A 16,187-nucleotide genomic window follows, 5' to 3' on the forward strand; every position below is an offset into this window, starting at 1 on the left:
CGCCCTTCTCAGCGTATCGGCTACGCATTTTTAAGGCACTTACTCCAACGTTGTTGCACCTGGTCACCATGTCTCTGAATTCATCTTCAGTGCCTGATCGGCTGCAGATCTTGTAGCTGATGGGCTGGTACCTTTCCCACCAGGGCCGGTTCGGATTAGTAATGACAATGTTTTCATTTGGAGGAGAAACCTGCGGGTGAAAGGATGTACCTCAGTCAGAAATCTGTAGTTCCCATTTCATGTTTTAAGTGCAATAAGGTGTGCTCAGTGCTGAGATTAGCCTGTCATTTCCATGAGACAGTTCAGGTCTGCAAAATGTAAGTCTTGTAGACTGGCATCAAGGAAATTCTCCTTTGTTATCATGGATTGCCTGGATATGTGACATCCTTTGGACGGCCGAAACTCTGTATACCTGTGTACTTGACTTGGTAGAAGAGAAAAACTTAGCTTTGTAAGCAAACATATCAGAGAAAAGTAAGCCCTCTTGCAGGTGATCTGCAGCTAAACACACACTCGTACTGTCATTTCCATGAGACAGGCTTTGTGCCAAACCCATTCTCTGCAGTACTCTCTGCAGTACAAGCTTAGGTCTGCAAGATACCCATCTTGTAGACTGACAAAAAAATTGTCTTTTGTTGCCGTGAGCTGCCTGTATCCACCGTCCAAGGACATGTGTATGGGAGGGCTGAAGCCACGTTAATTATTTTTGTCTGGAATAGTCTAGACATCCTTTGGGCAGCCTATGTCTGTGTACTCAATTCAGCAAAATGTAAAAGACAGCGTCATACGTGACGCGTGACAGCCCCCTTGCAGGTGATCTGCAGTTAAACATACACTCGTATCAAGCTGGCAGGATCTCCAGATCTGCCTGACGCAACTCATCGCTTCCATCCATGCTTTCAACAAGAAAGTTACTTGGAGCTCACTGTCAGCAGTTCTATCTGTTTTGCTTGTTAACCAAATGCTGCAAAGCGTTTTTTATCGCCTGTGGGCAGGAAATTGCATACCTGAACTCCACCAAACCCAATGGAGCTACATCGTGTTCACACTCCAGAGCAATATTGGCCCAGTGCCATTCAAAGAGATGCATGATAGACATCCTCCCAGCCTGAGTGTCAGGGTCGTAACTGTGCCCAGCAAAGCCCTACAGCTGCGAGGAGGAGAACGACTTACACGGTGCTGCCAGCTTAAGGCTGTGGTCTTTCCGCTGGCCATTTATACTCCTGGAGGATGACAAAATTTCTACTGTAGCTGACAGATTTCATGGAGTTCTGTTACTGTTTGTCTAGCTAGCTAGATATCCATATTCCCATTTATTTTATCTTGAACTGCCCTGCAGCTGAAGATAAAATACCTTCTCTCAATGTTTATACCTTATTATACACCAAGCAGTGCCTGAGCAGCATTCCCAAATTTGGGATTATATTCTTTGCTGTCACATAAACAAAAACTTTATGAAAATTGGGACTCTGGAAGGTGAAAAGAAATAAAGATGAGCTCAAACCCATGTATGATTTCAATCATTCTTGTTCATTATTAGATCATAGGAATCATAGGATTGCTTAGGTTGGAAAAGACCTTAAAGATCATCAAGTCCAACCGAAACCTGATCATATTATCCTAACAACCCTCCTGTGCCATTCCCCAGGCAAGAGAAATCCTCGTGAGGAAATCAGCATCAAAATGCAGGGTGAGGAATTCACCTGAATGCCTGGGCTTGGCTTCAGCTGGTCCCTAGAGGTTTTCAAGGCCAGATTGGATAGGGCCCTGGGCAGCCTGGTCTAGTATTAAACGTAGAGATTGGTGACCCTGCCTGTGGCAGGGAGGTTGGAGATTCGTGATCTTTGAGATCCCCTCGCCCTGGCCATTCTGTGATTCTGTGATTCTGGTTATTAAAAGGTCATGCTGAACCCGCAGCTGAATTTCATAGAATCACCAAGGTTGGAAAAGACCTAAAAGATCATCCAGTACAACCATTCACCTATTACCAATAGCTCCCACTAAACCATGTCCCTCAACACAACATCCAGTCTTTCCTTGAACACCCCCAGGGTCAGTGACTCCACTGCCTCCCTGGGCAGTCCATTCCAGTGCCTGACCACCCTTTCCGAAAAGTAATACTTTCTACTGTCCTTCCTAATGTATTACACAACACATCCTAAGTCTTTAAAATCTGAATCTCATCAGAAAGTATAAACCTACGCTTTTTTTTTTCATTATTATTTTTAATAGGATGTTCATCACTGTCCTTTTATTTCCAGGAATTTATGTTCAAGGACAAAATTCAGAAGCTAGTCCAATTTGTTCATCTCCTCATTTTCCTATCGCAGACCCAATTTGCCAATAAAAAAAATAAAATTATTCTCTATTTTGACTGACAGCAAATTCAGGAGAATTTAAGCACTGGGATGAAAACACATTCATGTGAAACGATAGAGTACTGCGTTTCCAGGCACTGAAAAAAGACATTTCGGTTTGCAAGTTCTCACACCGCAAACCTAAAATGCACTTCTGCTTCCCTATATGGACATTCATTAAAAACAAGTCCACTCCGTGCAAATCCTAGATATTACTGACAGTAATCAAACATATTGAATGTTAACTTCTTGAAAACATTAGACAAATATTTCCACTCCTCAGCAATAAAGAATTGACAGTAAGCAACCATCACTCTGACACCTTCATTTGCTCAACAGTTCTTACAAGAGAAATACACCGAGATGTTAGTTGGTGCAATATATGAGGGAGTCATGTTAGGAATGGTTTCTGCACGCTTGTTCCAACTGTGCTTTCACACAGACATATATAACATCACAGATACATTACCTACTGACAGTTGCAGCAGTTCTGCTTCCACTTACTTCTCTCATGCTTTGCTTCCATAACTTGCTGCTAAAGAACAAGTTGATGCGGCTTCATTATTGAATAGGACACTGCTAAAATCTGAGCTCTACAACAATCATTTCATTTTAAAGAACACATCTTTTCTCTCAAAATCAGTGCAAAGCCTTAAGATTCCTTTATTAACAAAGGGCACGTTAAAATTGGTCTAAGGTATTCACAATATTGCAGCTGATCAGCAAGATAAAACCCTCTAACAAAGACATTTCATTTCTTCACGCTGCTGAAACTGCAGAAGATGGCAAACATTCTCTTATCAAAAGCAGGGAGACAAGGACTGAGTACTGCAGGATGCTTAGCTGAAGTCAGTCATTTGCTAGAAAAGGTACTTTGGAGACATGTCTATGCCTTTCGGTTGAATTGCTTAGCAAACAAGACTAGGACAACTGCTTTGCTCTGAGGAAGAAACACTACAGCATCTGCTGGACACGCAAACGTGGCTTGACCAAAACCTATCCTCAGGCATTCTTACCGCATTGTCTTAGCGGTCACTGCCAACGTCACATGACACAACGCTTCCGGCTTTTTTTTTTACAGCAAAGTGTCTGCTCCACAGTATGCATCAGCCTTGGAAATACAATGTTCCAAATTCAACATGTACTTGGATTCTTCTCCTCCTATTCCTTCTTTACTCTTGCGATTCTGTGATTTTAGAAAAACAGTGCTGTATTGCCTTAAAGGCTACCAATGTTTTTGCTGCTAGTTACAACATGATAATGCTATGATCCAGAATACCGAGGGGTGAAAATCTTTGGTCTTCATTTCCGTTGACATTTATTTTCAAGGGTTACAGAGAATCACCCAACATCAGGGAAACAAGCCTGGCACAAACAGTATACACACACAGCAACAGTGTCGCAAGTTAGCAACACAACACACTGTTCTCGTGCAAGGAAGATTCACTTTTATTTACCTAAGCAAGCCTTTTGTATTCCAACACGCACGTTCAGTATACATTTAGACTAACAATCCATTGGCTAGAAAGCAAGTCATAACAAGTCTTTGTAACAGCACAGAGCTTAGCTTATAGCTAGCAACAAAACACCCGTTTACTCTGTCCATCTCTCTTTCCCAGCACCTTATTACCAGAAAGTCAACTTTCAACAATGTTGAGTCAAGCTCTTCATCTTCCACACAACAGCAAAAAAAAAAAAAAAAAAAAAAAATTATAACTTGGCATCAACGTGAATTGCAACAAATGGATCTTCATCAGTGTTACTAATCTGGAAATTTGCCATTCCATCCGAAGCAACATACACCTGCTTTCCAGTACACGCACTGCCTTCCTTATCTCCAGAAATAACATCGCAGTAGGTACCAGCAGGCAGCCCCGTTTGCAAATCGACGTTCATATACCTACGCAAAAAGTACATTGCTTAAAGCATAGCTTTCAAAAGAGGAATTTCAAAGCAGGCAAAGGACTGCTGAGCCCGATGCAATTCCGCTACTTGTGAGGATGACGCATTGCAAGGGATTTCTCGGTCTGAGGGCCCCGTTTCTCTAAACTCCCTTTGTAGCCCCTCACAACTAGAACGCAACCGCGTGAATCTAGCTCAGGCTGTAGCGGTTGGTCTCGCTGTCCGGAAAGGACAGGAAAAAAACCGAAGCGTACAGACAGCTCCTACAGCAGGATGCATGCGGTTAAACAGAAGTAATTAACCCCCTAACTGGGATCATTCACACCATTACGGTTGCATTGGCACGACTACATTGGCTAGGGCCAGATGAGGGAAGTGATAAACTACCCTCTCTGCCCATAACCACCAGAACATAAGCTGCTAATGCTTAGACCCCCGGGCTGTATCCTACCCACAGCCTCGTCTTCTCTGCTGTGAACTCATACGTAGCTGTCCTGGAAATCACAAAATACACAAGGGAGACCACAGAAATAGAATGCTTAAAATGCTAAGAAGCAGTTCTTACATCTTCACACACTCACATCAGACACCTCACCCTCACTTTTGACATTCTCCATTCAGTTTTCTGCGCTCCATGTGAAGGACAATCCCTCTTCCTAACACATAAGGAGGAGCCGCACTTCTCTCCAGGGACACAGTCTATCCCACCAACTCACCAGTTATCATTATTAAAGACAATGAAGCCTCTGTTGCCACGACCAAAAGCTACTTGATTGCTATTGTTGTCCCACCAGTTTGAGAAAGGCTGACCGTCTACCACGTTACGGAAGACAACCATGTTCCTGAAAATGCAAGGAAGAGCTGTAGTTGTAGGACCTCTACGGCCACGAGGCGCGTGACCCGAGAGTCACTGCTTTTCCTACATTTTCCTCCCACCTTATTTGTCGCCAGCGATGTTCACAGACCCAGTCGTTGCCGCAGGTTGTGTCGGCATTGATTGTCACGGACTTCGTCGATCCATCCGAGTTACTCGGTGGTCCAACCCACTCGTTGACATCCTTAAACGAAAAAAAAAACTTTTTGAAGTCCTTACTGGAAAATGCACAGAGAGTATCCCGAGAGAGAAGATAAATTCGGCTTCTAAAGTCCATCTGGCAGATCCGGCACAGGACAGAGAAATCATTTACGTTTGACACGCCAAAATCTTCAGCGCTACAAACTCACCTGTCCGTTCTCAAAATATCTTGGCCAACGATAACTTGACATCACCCGCGTGAACCCGTACGGATGAGCGAGCATGAAACCAACTGCCATTTTATAAAGCCTGTTGGACAAAAAACGTAACAGAACGTGGAAGAGAAACGATGCCAAAGAAGCGACAGACCAAAAAAGAGAATAGTAAGCGTCATCATCCAGACACCGCCATTCCTCACCTGGAATCCCAGAAGGTAAGAATGGAAGCTCCGCCTGCCCCGTGCCCCCGCTGGTTGTCGTGGTTATCCACAAAGACCAGGGCTCTGTCAGAAGGCACAAAGCCCCAGCCTTCTCCCCAGTTCCTAGAGAAAAACACAAGGACTTGATTCTCCCCCCTCACGTCACGCATCCAGCTTATCTCACATCGGTCGCGGGACGTTCGCCCTTACTTTAAGTAGGCCATCTTCTCTCCATCCCACTTGCGGATCACCGTCCCCAGTTTTGCACCGTACTTGAACTCTGTTACTCGGCCATTTCCAAAGTACTGACTGCCTGTGATTGGCTCTCCTCCCATGTCAATTACCTGGTACATAAAAGAACATTCCTTGCTGCTAAAACACAAATGGGTAAAAAACACTGTCCTAGACATTATTTTAAGGAAAAGTCAGTAAGCGAGATAAGAATATTACTTCATTTTCTTTCAAAATTGCATTTTAGCCCTTTTTGTGTTCTCTCAGCATAACTGTGAGCTTTTTCTCATTTTCCTCCTCAGTTTCCTTTCTGTGACGAATCAGTACTGTATTATTACAGCCTAGGCAGTATAAACATTCATCTTTCACCAATGCCTCTGATTTCAGCACATAGAATTGCAGGCAAGCGCATTTCTTGTTTACTTAATGTAGCTAAACAACATTTCACTAGTGGCATTAGATCTTATAGGTCACACACTTTTAGCTTCTGCAGACCTTTACCTTAGCTCTTCATACTACTATTAATTACTCAAACATAATTCAAAAAAAACTGGGATTGCCCAAATCATGCTGCCTATGCGGTTTCAGACCATCATCATCGTTTATACCTTCTGTTACAATTTAGGCACTCGGAATTTAAAATTCAGAATTTAACTATTTTTTTTTTTTTAAATCAACTCAATTTTTACGTTTACTTCAGTGTTGTAAATTACATCCCAAATGAAATTTCCCAGTTAATTAGCGCCAGGAGGTCCGAAACAATTGATGCATTTTTCATGTCAACAAGGACTTGCAGTCACATTAGATATTTAAAATTATGATTATTAAACATTGACATCATTTTATATCAAAGCTGAAGGGTACTCAGAACTATCAGAAGCAAAACACCCTTAAGTTGCTAAACTGAGAGTATGCTGCTGCTATATAAACAAGCACATAAATTAAAATTAAGAAAATAAAGATTACTTCCTGATAAATGAAAGGCTTAGCTCCTGCAGAAAACCATTTCGTATTTAGATCTTTCAGCTCATCCAAAATTGCCTTCACATCCCCTGGCCACATATGCTTGGCGGCATCAATCCGGAACCCAGCTACACCGATGTCAATGAGGTAATTCATGTACTCTGCAATCTTGGAGCGCACGTAGTTCTTTTCCAGGGCCAAATCAAGAAGACTGACTAAGCGGCAGTTTCGGACCTGTATAAAAATTCTAAAATTAAACATTTTTCCACAGTAAACTAAACAGATTATTCTGCATACTTCTCTTTGAATTTCTTTGTCTACATTATAATGCCAAAAGAAAACCCTCACTAGTCATCATTCGCAACACACATCTTACATCTTTGACGGTAACACACACAGTTGTTTTGGACAGTTTTCTACATATAAAGAGCATTTAAGAAATCCTCAATTGCCCAACACGTGGGTAAGTGATAAAGGAACGTATCAGAGAGGCAAATACTAAAACCTTAATTAATTTCTTAATGCTAGATTAGGGCAAAGATATATTATTTTTGCTCCAGTATATTAACGTGCAGATTCATTACTATTTCAAGTGCACTCATTAATTCTGTGATACAGGAAGGATTTCTAGAAATGATACTTCAAAACTCGGAAGTATACTGAACTATAAAGCCATACAAAAAAAAAAAAACACTTGTTTTCTCACACCCTTTCTGCTTTGATTTCCTGTAAATAAAAAATGATAGGCATAGATTTTCATCAAACTAATAGTTTAGAGAAGCATTTCTGTAAATTCAATGTGTATTCAGTAAATTTCATGCTGGATTTCCATAGCTATGCGTACATCTGTCTGGAGACAGTGAGGTTCATCAGCCTACGTTGCAACCTGTACTAAAGAACCGGCAATACAGATGATCCTTTGGAGCTGCTCAAGACTACAGGGATGTTCAATGCCTCCCATCCTCCTGCAGTTTCTTCAACCACCCTCGACCCTAAACTTAGATTCAGGAATAATAAAGTACACTGGAAAGGCAGAAGACACTGTTGTAAACAAACAAACAAACAAACAAACAAAAACAACGAAAACAAGAACAAAAACACCCAGTTATTTATAAAATTGCATTAAAAAATGCTAATCTCTTTCTTCTGAAATTGAGACCAAATAGAACTTCCAAATTAGAGCAAGAGGTAAACAGTAACTCCTACTTTTTAAAAAACGTAGTAAACAAAATAATTCCTAAATAGATCTTATGATCTTTAAAACTGTCTTTATAAAGTACCTAAGCACATAACTTAAATCTGAAAGCACGCCTAAACTGCCTCAAGTAGAACTATCCCCTAGCTCTGGATAAAGAAGCAGAATTCATGTCAGTAATGCTAACCTCTATTATCATCAATTAGGATGGCTTTCTGCGAGCTCAGTTTTATTCTTCTATACAACATCTGTCAGTAAAGAGGAACAAAGAATAGTCCAAGAACACACAGATGTAAAAATGCGTTACTAAGTTTACCTGATATGCATCTTGATAATCCTCAATGTCTCCACTTCTGGATTTACATTTAGCATCATTAAAATCCCAGGCAGAATATGGCACAGCTGGAAAATCTTCCTTCTCAGCACTGAAATAGCTTCCACAAGTAGAATGATTGCCAGTACCAGCATTACCTCCACACATGTGGTTTATTACTGCATCTGCATAAACATATACCTAGAGAATAATACTCGAATTTCAATTTAAGAACATTCCTTCCCACAGCACCACTATCTGAATAACATTCTCTTCCTCTTGTCTCTCACCATATCTCTCTAGTTCTGCTGGCCTCCTCCCCCAACATTGTAAGATATTTTATTTACAGCAACAGCGATACAACACGCACCTCAGTGAACTGAAAAAAATCTTTAGTCCGCTGCTACCACACCTTCTAAATTAGCCAATGTCTATATCCTTTCACTAATCCTTTCTGCTAACACCAGAATGTTTTCTATGCGCTTACACCAACATTGTTGCACCTGGCCACCATGTCTCTAAATTCAGTTTCGTTTCCCGATCGCGTGCAGAGTTTGTAGCTGACTGGCTGGTATCTTTCCCACCATGGACGTGAGGGATCAGCAATGACAAGATTTTCATTTGGAGGCGAAATCTGTGAATAAGATGGTACCAGTAATGTTTTCGATATGTTTTCACAGTATTGTTAGAGCAAGAACGTGAAAAACAAAAAACAGATCGGTCCCTTTAATGAAAACTGATTGCAATACATAACCTACATAGATCCTTAGTATACTGTACTTAAACTGTAGCGGGCTACAATTAAAATACTTAGGCCCAGACATTCAGTAGCTGAAAACATTCTCTAAAAATGATGTCCATGGATATCGACAGATCCTAATCATTTTTGAGAATGCCGACCTCATGGATCAAAAGAATCATGTAAAACACAATGGATCGGGACAGTGGAGAAAGCCCAAAACCAGGAAGGAACAGACTGCAGAATATTTGTAACATCGCTCCACTAAAATTCACTGGACTTTACATGCAAGTCTGCATCTGAAAAAACCTTTCATTCTGAGATCCTGCCACAGTATGGATTGAAAAGATGTCCAAATATATATTACAGCCTGAGAAATCAGTTTAAAATCGATTAGATCCATGTGTGTGGAAAGAAGGTTGCATTATTTTAAAATTACATGAAATTTCTCACTCAGGCCAGTTCTCAAGTTCTTGGGCTACCGGAAATTAGCAGACTTTTGCAGCATTCTCTCACTGATCAAACAAACAGAAGCAGTTCAATAACTGGCTACTCTCCAGCCATAATACCCCGTCAATACAGCGCTACTAGTTCCACAGGAGCACGCGTCTGTTCTTCAGATGTCACAGATTCTCGTCAACACACCTCCACCAGAACTTGTGCTCGGTTCATTTCCGCTTGCTCACCCAAGTTCCTGCCAAGCATGGTCTTTTAATGACTCGCTCTGACGTGCTTTACAGAGAGAAACCTGGCAGTCCGGGTGAACCCAGTTAGCAGCCTTTTGTGCTTATCTGTTTATTTCTAACCTTCACCACTCTGGTACTCTCTTCAGGAACGCTTTTTGTAAATCATACTTTCTAGTAGACTGTTTGTTCAGTTCTTAAGGGACTTCCCTTGATTTATATAACATCAAGCAGATAAATGTACATTATTCAAAACAATAAAAAAAGATTTAGTCAGCAGTAAGGAATTCTAATTCATCCAAACGTAATAGCATAGAGAGCAAAACGCGTGCTTTGGAGTGATTAAACAAATTTACTCTTAAATGACAGCACCTGAGGAATATACCCGTCAGCATTTACAATTAACAATCTCTATTCTTCTTCCTTATCACCTGTCCTTGGGTGAACTGAACATTTTAATCTGAGAAGCATTCATCTGCAAAGCAATCTCACTACCTACGGATAGGAATATACATACCTGAACTCCTCCAAACCCATTAGGAGCTAAATAGCGCTCACATTCCAGAGCAATATCGGCCCAGCGCCATTCAAAGAGATGCACGATAGACGTTCTCCCGGGCTGAGTGTTGGGATTGTACTGTGCCCAGCAAAACCCCACAATGAACGCAAGAAAATAGATGCCCATGGTGTGTTCTGTGATCAGCTAAGCTCTTCCTGCAGCATATTTATTTTCCTGTAAGAGGGTAAAGTGCACATTACAAAACAGACGTTTACTTTTCAGTGGTAAACTCTGGCATCGTTTTTATTTTTACTTTTAATTCTGTTTGAAAACTGGTTTTACCTAAGCCATACTGATTTAAAGAAGTAGGCCACAATATATTTTGTAATACATTTTTAGAAATAGCTGATTTGAAAAAGTAGAAATATCAAAAATTTTAATAGTGAATTTTTAGAAATATAGTTGTTGAATCGTTGCCATATGTGATCAATTCTTGCTTGCAAAACCATAATAGCTTTTACATGTTGCAACCAGTTATGAATGTGAATTCAGTTGTGAATGAATTATAGACTAGAAAGCATGTTGTAAGGCTGCTCTATTTTGACAACAGACCCTCAGCGAATGAAACACAATAATGAAAGCCAGGGCCTCCATGCAAGGCTGAATTGTTTCACTCTGGGATTGGGTTGAGATGCAACAGGCAGACATCAAGATGCTCCCCTCTATCCTCCTTATCTTATATACATAGCTAAAAGACAGGTTAACACCCCACTATACATCGTTAATAACTATGCATCATAAAAGACAGGTTGCCAAACTTATCTCTATCCAGGGACAAGTCCAGAAATAAGCCGAGCGAGCAAATGTTACAATTTTGGTACCTACAGTTTACTTATAATAGGCATTCTCCTACTGAGCATACGTCAATGAAGAAAGTTAATCTAAGAACCAAGCAAGGAAGATCACCGAATGAAGTAAAAGGCTGTCGGGTTGGACCGTCACGATGCTAAAAGGACGCTAAACAAGACCATGGAATAGAAGACTGGAAACTGCACAAATCACTACCTGAGATAGGCACGTATATGTTAACTGTCTCACGCATAATTGAGGAATATATGCTATCTGTGGAAATATAATTAAGTCTGAATCACGTAATCTTTGAAGCACTTACAGTGCAAATATCCCCAGTGCTTCCCAGAGCTGCAAAAAAGGAATACCTGACTCAGTGGTAATAAAACTTTGCTGCTAAGTTTCTATGCATCGATTTCTTTGATTTAGTATCAATTTCACATGTTTAATGGTAACTTCATTTTTCTGAAGATAAAATTTAAAATATTGTCTGATATAAGCCGTCTCCAGTGTGCAACGGATTTCTAATAGTACAAAGCTGAAACCAACCACAACTAGGAAGGGAATAGCTTACGTGGACTGAAATTAGCATTTCATTTTATATTTTATTGTATAGTATTCTGTATCACTATTTACTCTTGTAAGGTATCTTTTTTTCCCACTGTGCTTATTTAGAAAGGACTTGAGAGGTAAGTTCCTCAGAGTTGCCAAGAAAACTCAGATATTTTTGAGTTTCTCCAGTTGTCTGGAGCGTCATACCCCACAGCGTATCTATGCTCAAGACGCGCTCTGGGAGTGGGGCAACAGACACTTTATATTCCTGGGGTGGGAGATGCCCAACCCTCGATTTCAACCACATTTATGTGACAGGAATAGTCTGTCCCCCAAAACCTCTGATCCTTACTCTGTTTCCTTGGAATTTAGTCAGATCACCACAAATGACTGAAGTTTCCACGCTCATGTCAACCACTGCCATAACCTGTTGTACGCTTCTTCAGGACCAAGAAATCATTAATTTGACATATGGCCTCCAGTCTGGTTTGGAGGCCCTCGTTACAGGGGAACTAACATTCCCTGTCACACGCAGATGAGCTGGAGCAGTGGGCCATTCGTCAGGGGCACCCCTGCCAGTCTATCTCGTGCCTTCTTTGTTCTTTTTTGTGTTATTATAGGTTGGATCTCAAAGCAGTCCTTCTCAGGTGGAGCTCTGAGATGAGATCTTCAAACTTTGTCTTTTGAATAATCTAGGTCCATTGTGCCTGGGTAGTTTTTAATGCAACATTCAGGACTTGCTTTATAGGGAATGTCAAGCTTGATTTCTTTTCCATTAACGTACCAAGCTGCTGTTCTAACTTCTCAATACTACCACGTAGCAATTAATTTTCTTTCTCTAATGTGTTATTTGAAAGTTCTGATTAATTTAATGCATTTAATAATGCCCATGTCATGGTGGATACATCCAGCTGTCACTCTTTTGTGATCACAATGTCTTTATCTAATCCACGGAAATTATCTGCTATGTGGAATGGGGAAGAAACATTTCCACAAACCTGCAGGGGACCCCATTTGTCAGGTAAGACCACGAGCTTGTGATATGGTGATCCCAGAAATCCTGGGATGTGTCCTGGTATAGTTTTCTCTAGGGGGGTAATGTTCTCCCCATTTAAAGATACTCCATAGAAAGGACATTTCAACATTTTTAGCACGACTGGTTCACCAAACATAGCAATCCAAAAGTTCAACACGATGGAAAGGTGATACAAGAGGTTTAATAACAGAGGTTCTAAAGCAATAGAAAGGTGTTACAAAGGAAAGAAAAAGGACTGCTCACCCATTTTGGAAGATCTACGTTCATAAGAGAGAACTCCACAAAGGAGGAATCTCCAGAAAGAGCTCCTTCCACAGTGGCAGTCAGGAGAGAGTCAAGAGAGGTGCAGCCAGGCTCCACCCCCTTACCGTTGCACATGTGAACTGCCTTCACCTGTGCTCTCAGGCACAGGTCCTTTCCTCAGGTGCTCAATCAGTTCTTCAAGCCATGACTCAACTCTTCAAGCCATGACTGAGTTACCATGCAACTCAGAAACAATTTAAGGCAAGAAGGGAGTAAGGAGATTCCTGATCACTTCCACGTGGAAACCAAACACTTCAGTGAATGCTTAAACATGAACACGTGGCCCTCTGGGTTGCTGCATGCTTTTTTTCCTAATTTAATACACATTTGAGAATGCACCTCTGAAAACTTTGACCTACAATAATATGATACCTAAACAACATTTAATTAAAAAATCTTATACTATCTCTAAAAAAACCAAACAAAAATAACAAGCAAACAAACAAAAAAAATCAACCAAGCAACCAACCAAAAAAACCCCACCTTTCTCTCTCATATTCTTATTTCACAGAAAGGAAGATACACAGCTCTCAGCAGAGCTGCACTCTTTGGACCACATTCAAGCACAAAATAGCTTCTTGCTATCAGCTGTCACTGTACCCTGCAGGCAGCCAGAGTTATTTCAGATCGATAAATTTAGCTTGATCTGCTGCTTGTAAATGAATTGTTTATTTACAGTTCTTTGGTAGAGTATGCAGGTAAGTTCCAGCCATAAGCAGTTCTGTGTTGTTTCCTTTGTTCCAGTGCATACATTAACAGAAAATAAGCCAGGAAAGTTTGGTCTTCTCTGATGAGAAATGCCATTTACCAGATTGGTGGTGTATGCTTACAGAAATATGTCCCAGTCACAGTTTTGTTATAGGGTTTTTGAGCAGGATTTTATCCCCTTGCCACATGCTTTGATATTTTTGTTGTTTTCTACATCAGAGCACATCCTGATCACAACAGTGTTGCTACACTTTTACACAAAACACAACCAGGTCATAAGTTCACAGCTCTGTGCTTTCATGTTTTCTGCTTGAGCACACCTAAATTGTAACCAACAAAATAGCCACTGAGTATTACCAGGAGGGAAATAGATCCATGCCTTCGGTTGCTCAAAGTAAATAAGAAAATCAAGTGTCAGATAAATTACACACAGCAGTCAGAACAACGTATTTTGACTCAAACAGCATCAGGCCTGGCGCTTAAGGAGAAGACAAAACACAGGGACTCAATTCTTTGAAATAAGGCTTACAGCTGCTCCAGCTTCAGCACACTAAGACAAGGGCCACGCTGAAATCTCCAGCACACTCGGAATGCTCTAGCTTCAAAACGTCTGTTTTCTACAATTCCGCATTGCCGGTGGAAAGGAGAGCAGAGCTGACTGCAATTCAGAGAACACGGAGGGAGCTGATCCCACTCAAGGCATCACTTCCCACTTCGCTGCCCACACCCAGTTCCCTGCTCAGCTCGAGTCTGCAGTACAAAACCCAACTGTTATTGTCCAAAATAACACAAACACTAACAACCAAAAATTAGCTTGTAAAGAGAATAGTAAAAACAATAGGGAGAATATTAAATTAGCACTGCGCGTTTTAATCGCTGTCTTTCACACCTGGCGTCACCCATTCAGTAAATAATGCCACACGTGACACAATCAAAGCCAATTTCTCAGCAGCCATGACGTTCCTACAGTTTAAAACAGGGGTACGTCGGCGTTACAGAAGTTACCGCAGCGCTACGCTTATCTTTAAGCACTGTGCTTGCTCCCGAGTTCAAAGCAAGGCTCCGTTTAAGCACCGTTTCTTCAGCAGCCCCAGCAGGAGCGTCCCGCGCTGCGCCCGGAGCTCAGCGCGGAGGAGTCAGAGCAGCTTCGCCGCAGCGAACTTCGCCAGCTCCGTACCGGCCACGTGCCAGCACGGCGTTATCTGATCGGTAACAGCTAACGTGCCACAGAAACAGCACATTTTTACCTTTCACGAGATATTCATTTATTCCCGAATCGAGTGGCATTGGTTTTGGTTCAGGGCTTTTGTTTATTTATTTATTTGCGGTGAAAAAAACAATACGTTGAAGCCAAAAATATTTTCAGACCGCGAAAAAATTAAGGAACAAGCAGATAAACACCAAAACCAGCCAGCCGGAGAAACAGCACCGACCTCCCAGCCCCCCCGCGGTGCTTACCGGGCCGTACAGTCGGGTCGCCGCAGCTCCGCAGGGCCGTGCAGCGCCGGACGCCGCTCTCACGCGCGCTCCCGCTCGGCTCGCGGCGCCGCCCCCCCACGCGCCTCCCCGAGCGGCCGCAGCGCCGAGCCGCCCCGCAGCCCTGCGCGTGCCTGAGGAGCTGCGCCGAGGTGGGAACGGGTTGGCAACGGACGAGTCCGAAGAGCGGGTCATCTGCGCGTTCTTTTTGTTGTTTTTCTTTTTTAATTTAAATGAAGTACTTCGCCTTTGGAGGCGCGCAGCACCGTCCCTTTATCCCGTTCCGGCGCTCCTTCCTGCAGGTAGGGCGCGCGTCAGCGGGAAGGCTCGCGCAACACGCTCGCACAAGCGGCTTACGCAAAGGAGCCCGTGACCAAGGACGTGACAGACTAAACTATTTCCTGCTCGGGGACAGCGGAAAGGCGACCTTCGGAGCGCCGGTTACCCGAAATGTAATGTAAGTGCCCTTCATGTACCACACCGACACGTCAGTCACACTCAGCACGGCGCCCCAACCCCAGCTCGGGCGGCGCGCTGCTCCGGGCTGCCCCGCAAAGAAGGGCTGTGACCTTGGAACGTGGTCCTGAGTAAACCACGGTGGTAATTGCAGAGGAAACCAGTAATTAGACAGCCTGAATTCATGCCACTAGTACTGTTTGGTCTCCAAGAAAAATAAAAGCATTTACACTGAAATGAGATTATCCTTGGATGTACTTGCTGTTTTACCCTGAACCATTCATTAAGAGCTGAACATCAGACTTAAGGAAGTTCATAGTGGTGCCTATGAACATACACCCCAAATCATGTTGAACACGTCGTACACAATGACAACAAAGTTTGGGCAAAAGGTAAACAAAAAAATCCCAAAGCTTAAAGAATAGCAATAAAATATTTGCGTCTTGCTCCTCCTTCCCATTCACAAACCTCCCAACAAAAGAAAAACACAAC

At 42.1% G+C, this 16,187-nt stretch overlaps 1 protein-coding gene across 7 annotated transcripts in view; it reads right to left on the reverse strand.

The window, feature by feature from the left end:
* LOC122160697 (pancreatic alpha-amylase-like) overlaps positions 1–15,295 on the reverse strand; it is a 28,361-nt gene extending 13,066 nt beyond the window's left edge. For 6 of the 7 annotated variants that reach the window (XR_006168933.1, XR_006168929.1, XR_006168932.1 and 3 more), the window contains exons 1-11: positions 15,222–15,295; positions 10,334–10,549; positions 8,882–9,028; positions 8,398–8,595; positions 6,890–7,120; positions 5,903–6,036; positions 5,693–5,815; positions 5,484–5,583; positions 5,196–5,317; positions 4,976–5,101; positions 44–190 (exon numbers count right to left, since the gene is read on the reverse strand). Coding sequence is in view for 1 of the 7 variants with exons in the window: in XM_042819505.1 (XP_042675439.1) it covers positions 4,068–4,257; positions 4,976–5,101; positions 5,196–5,317; positions 5,484–5,583; positions 5,693–5,815; positions 5,903–6,036; positions 6,890–7,120; positions 8,398–8,595; positions 8,882–9,028; positions 10,334–10,501 (1,539 nt within the window). In the remaining 6 variants the exon portion in view is untranslated. Of the gene's footprint in view, positions 1–43; positions 191–3,782; positions 4,258–4,975; positions 5,102–5,195; positions 5,318–5,483; positions 5,584–5,692; positions 5,816–5,902; positions 6,037–6,889; positions 7,121–8,397; positions 8,596–8,881; positions 9,029–10,333; positions 10,550–15,221 lie in introns of those variants that run through there. The other variant, XM_042819505.1, reaches the window with a different exon arrangement.
* Positions 15,296–16,187: the final 892 nt, after the last annotated feature.

Source organism: Centrocercus urophasianus, unplaced genomic scaffold (assembly GCF_019232065.1).
Source record: "Centrocercus urophasianus isolate 14NV4802_14NV808 unplaced genomic scaffold, USGS_Curo_1.0 seq_18, whole genome shotgun sequence".
Lineage (NCBI taxonomy): Eukaryota > Metazoa > Chordata > Aves > Galliformes > Phasianidae > Centrocercus > Centrocercus urophasianus.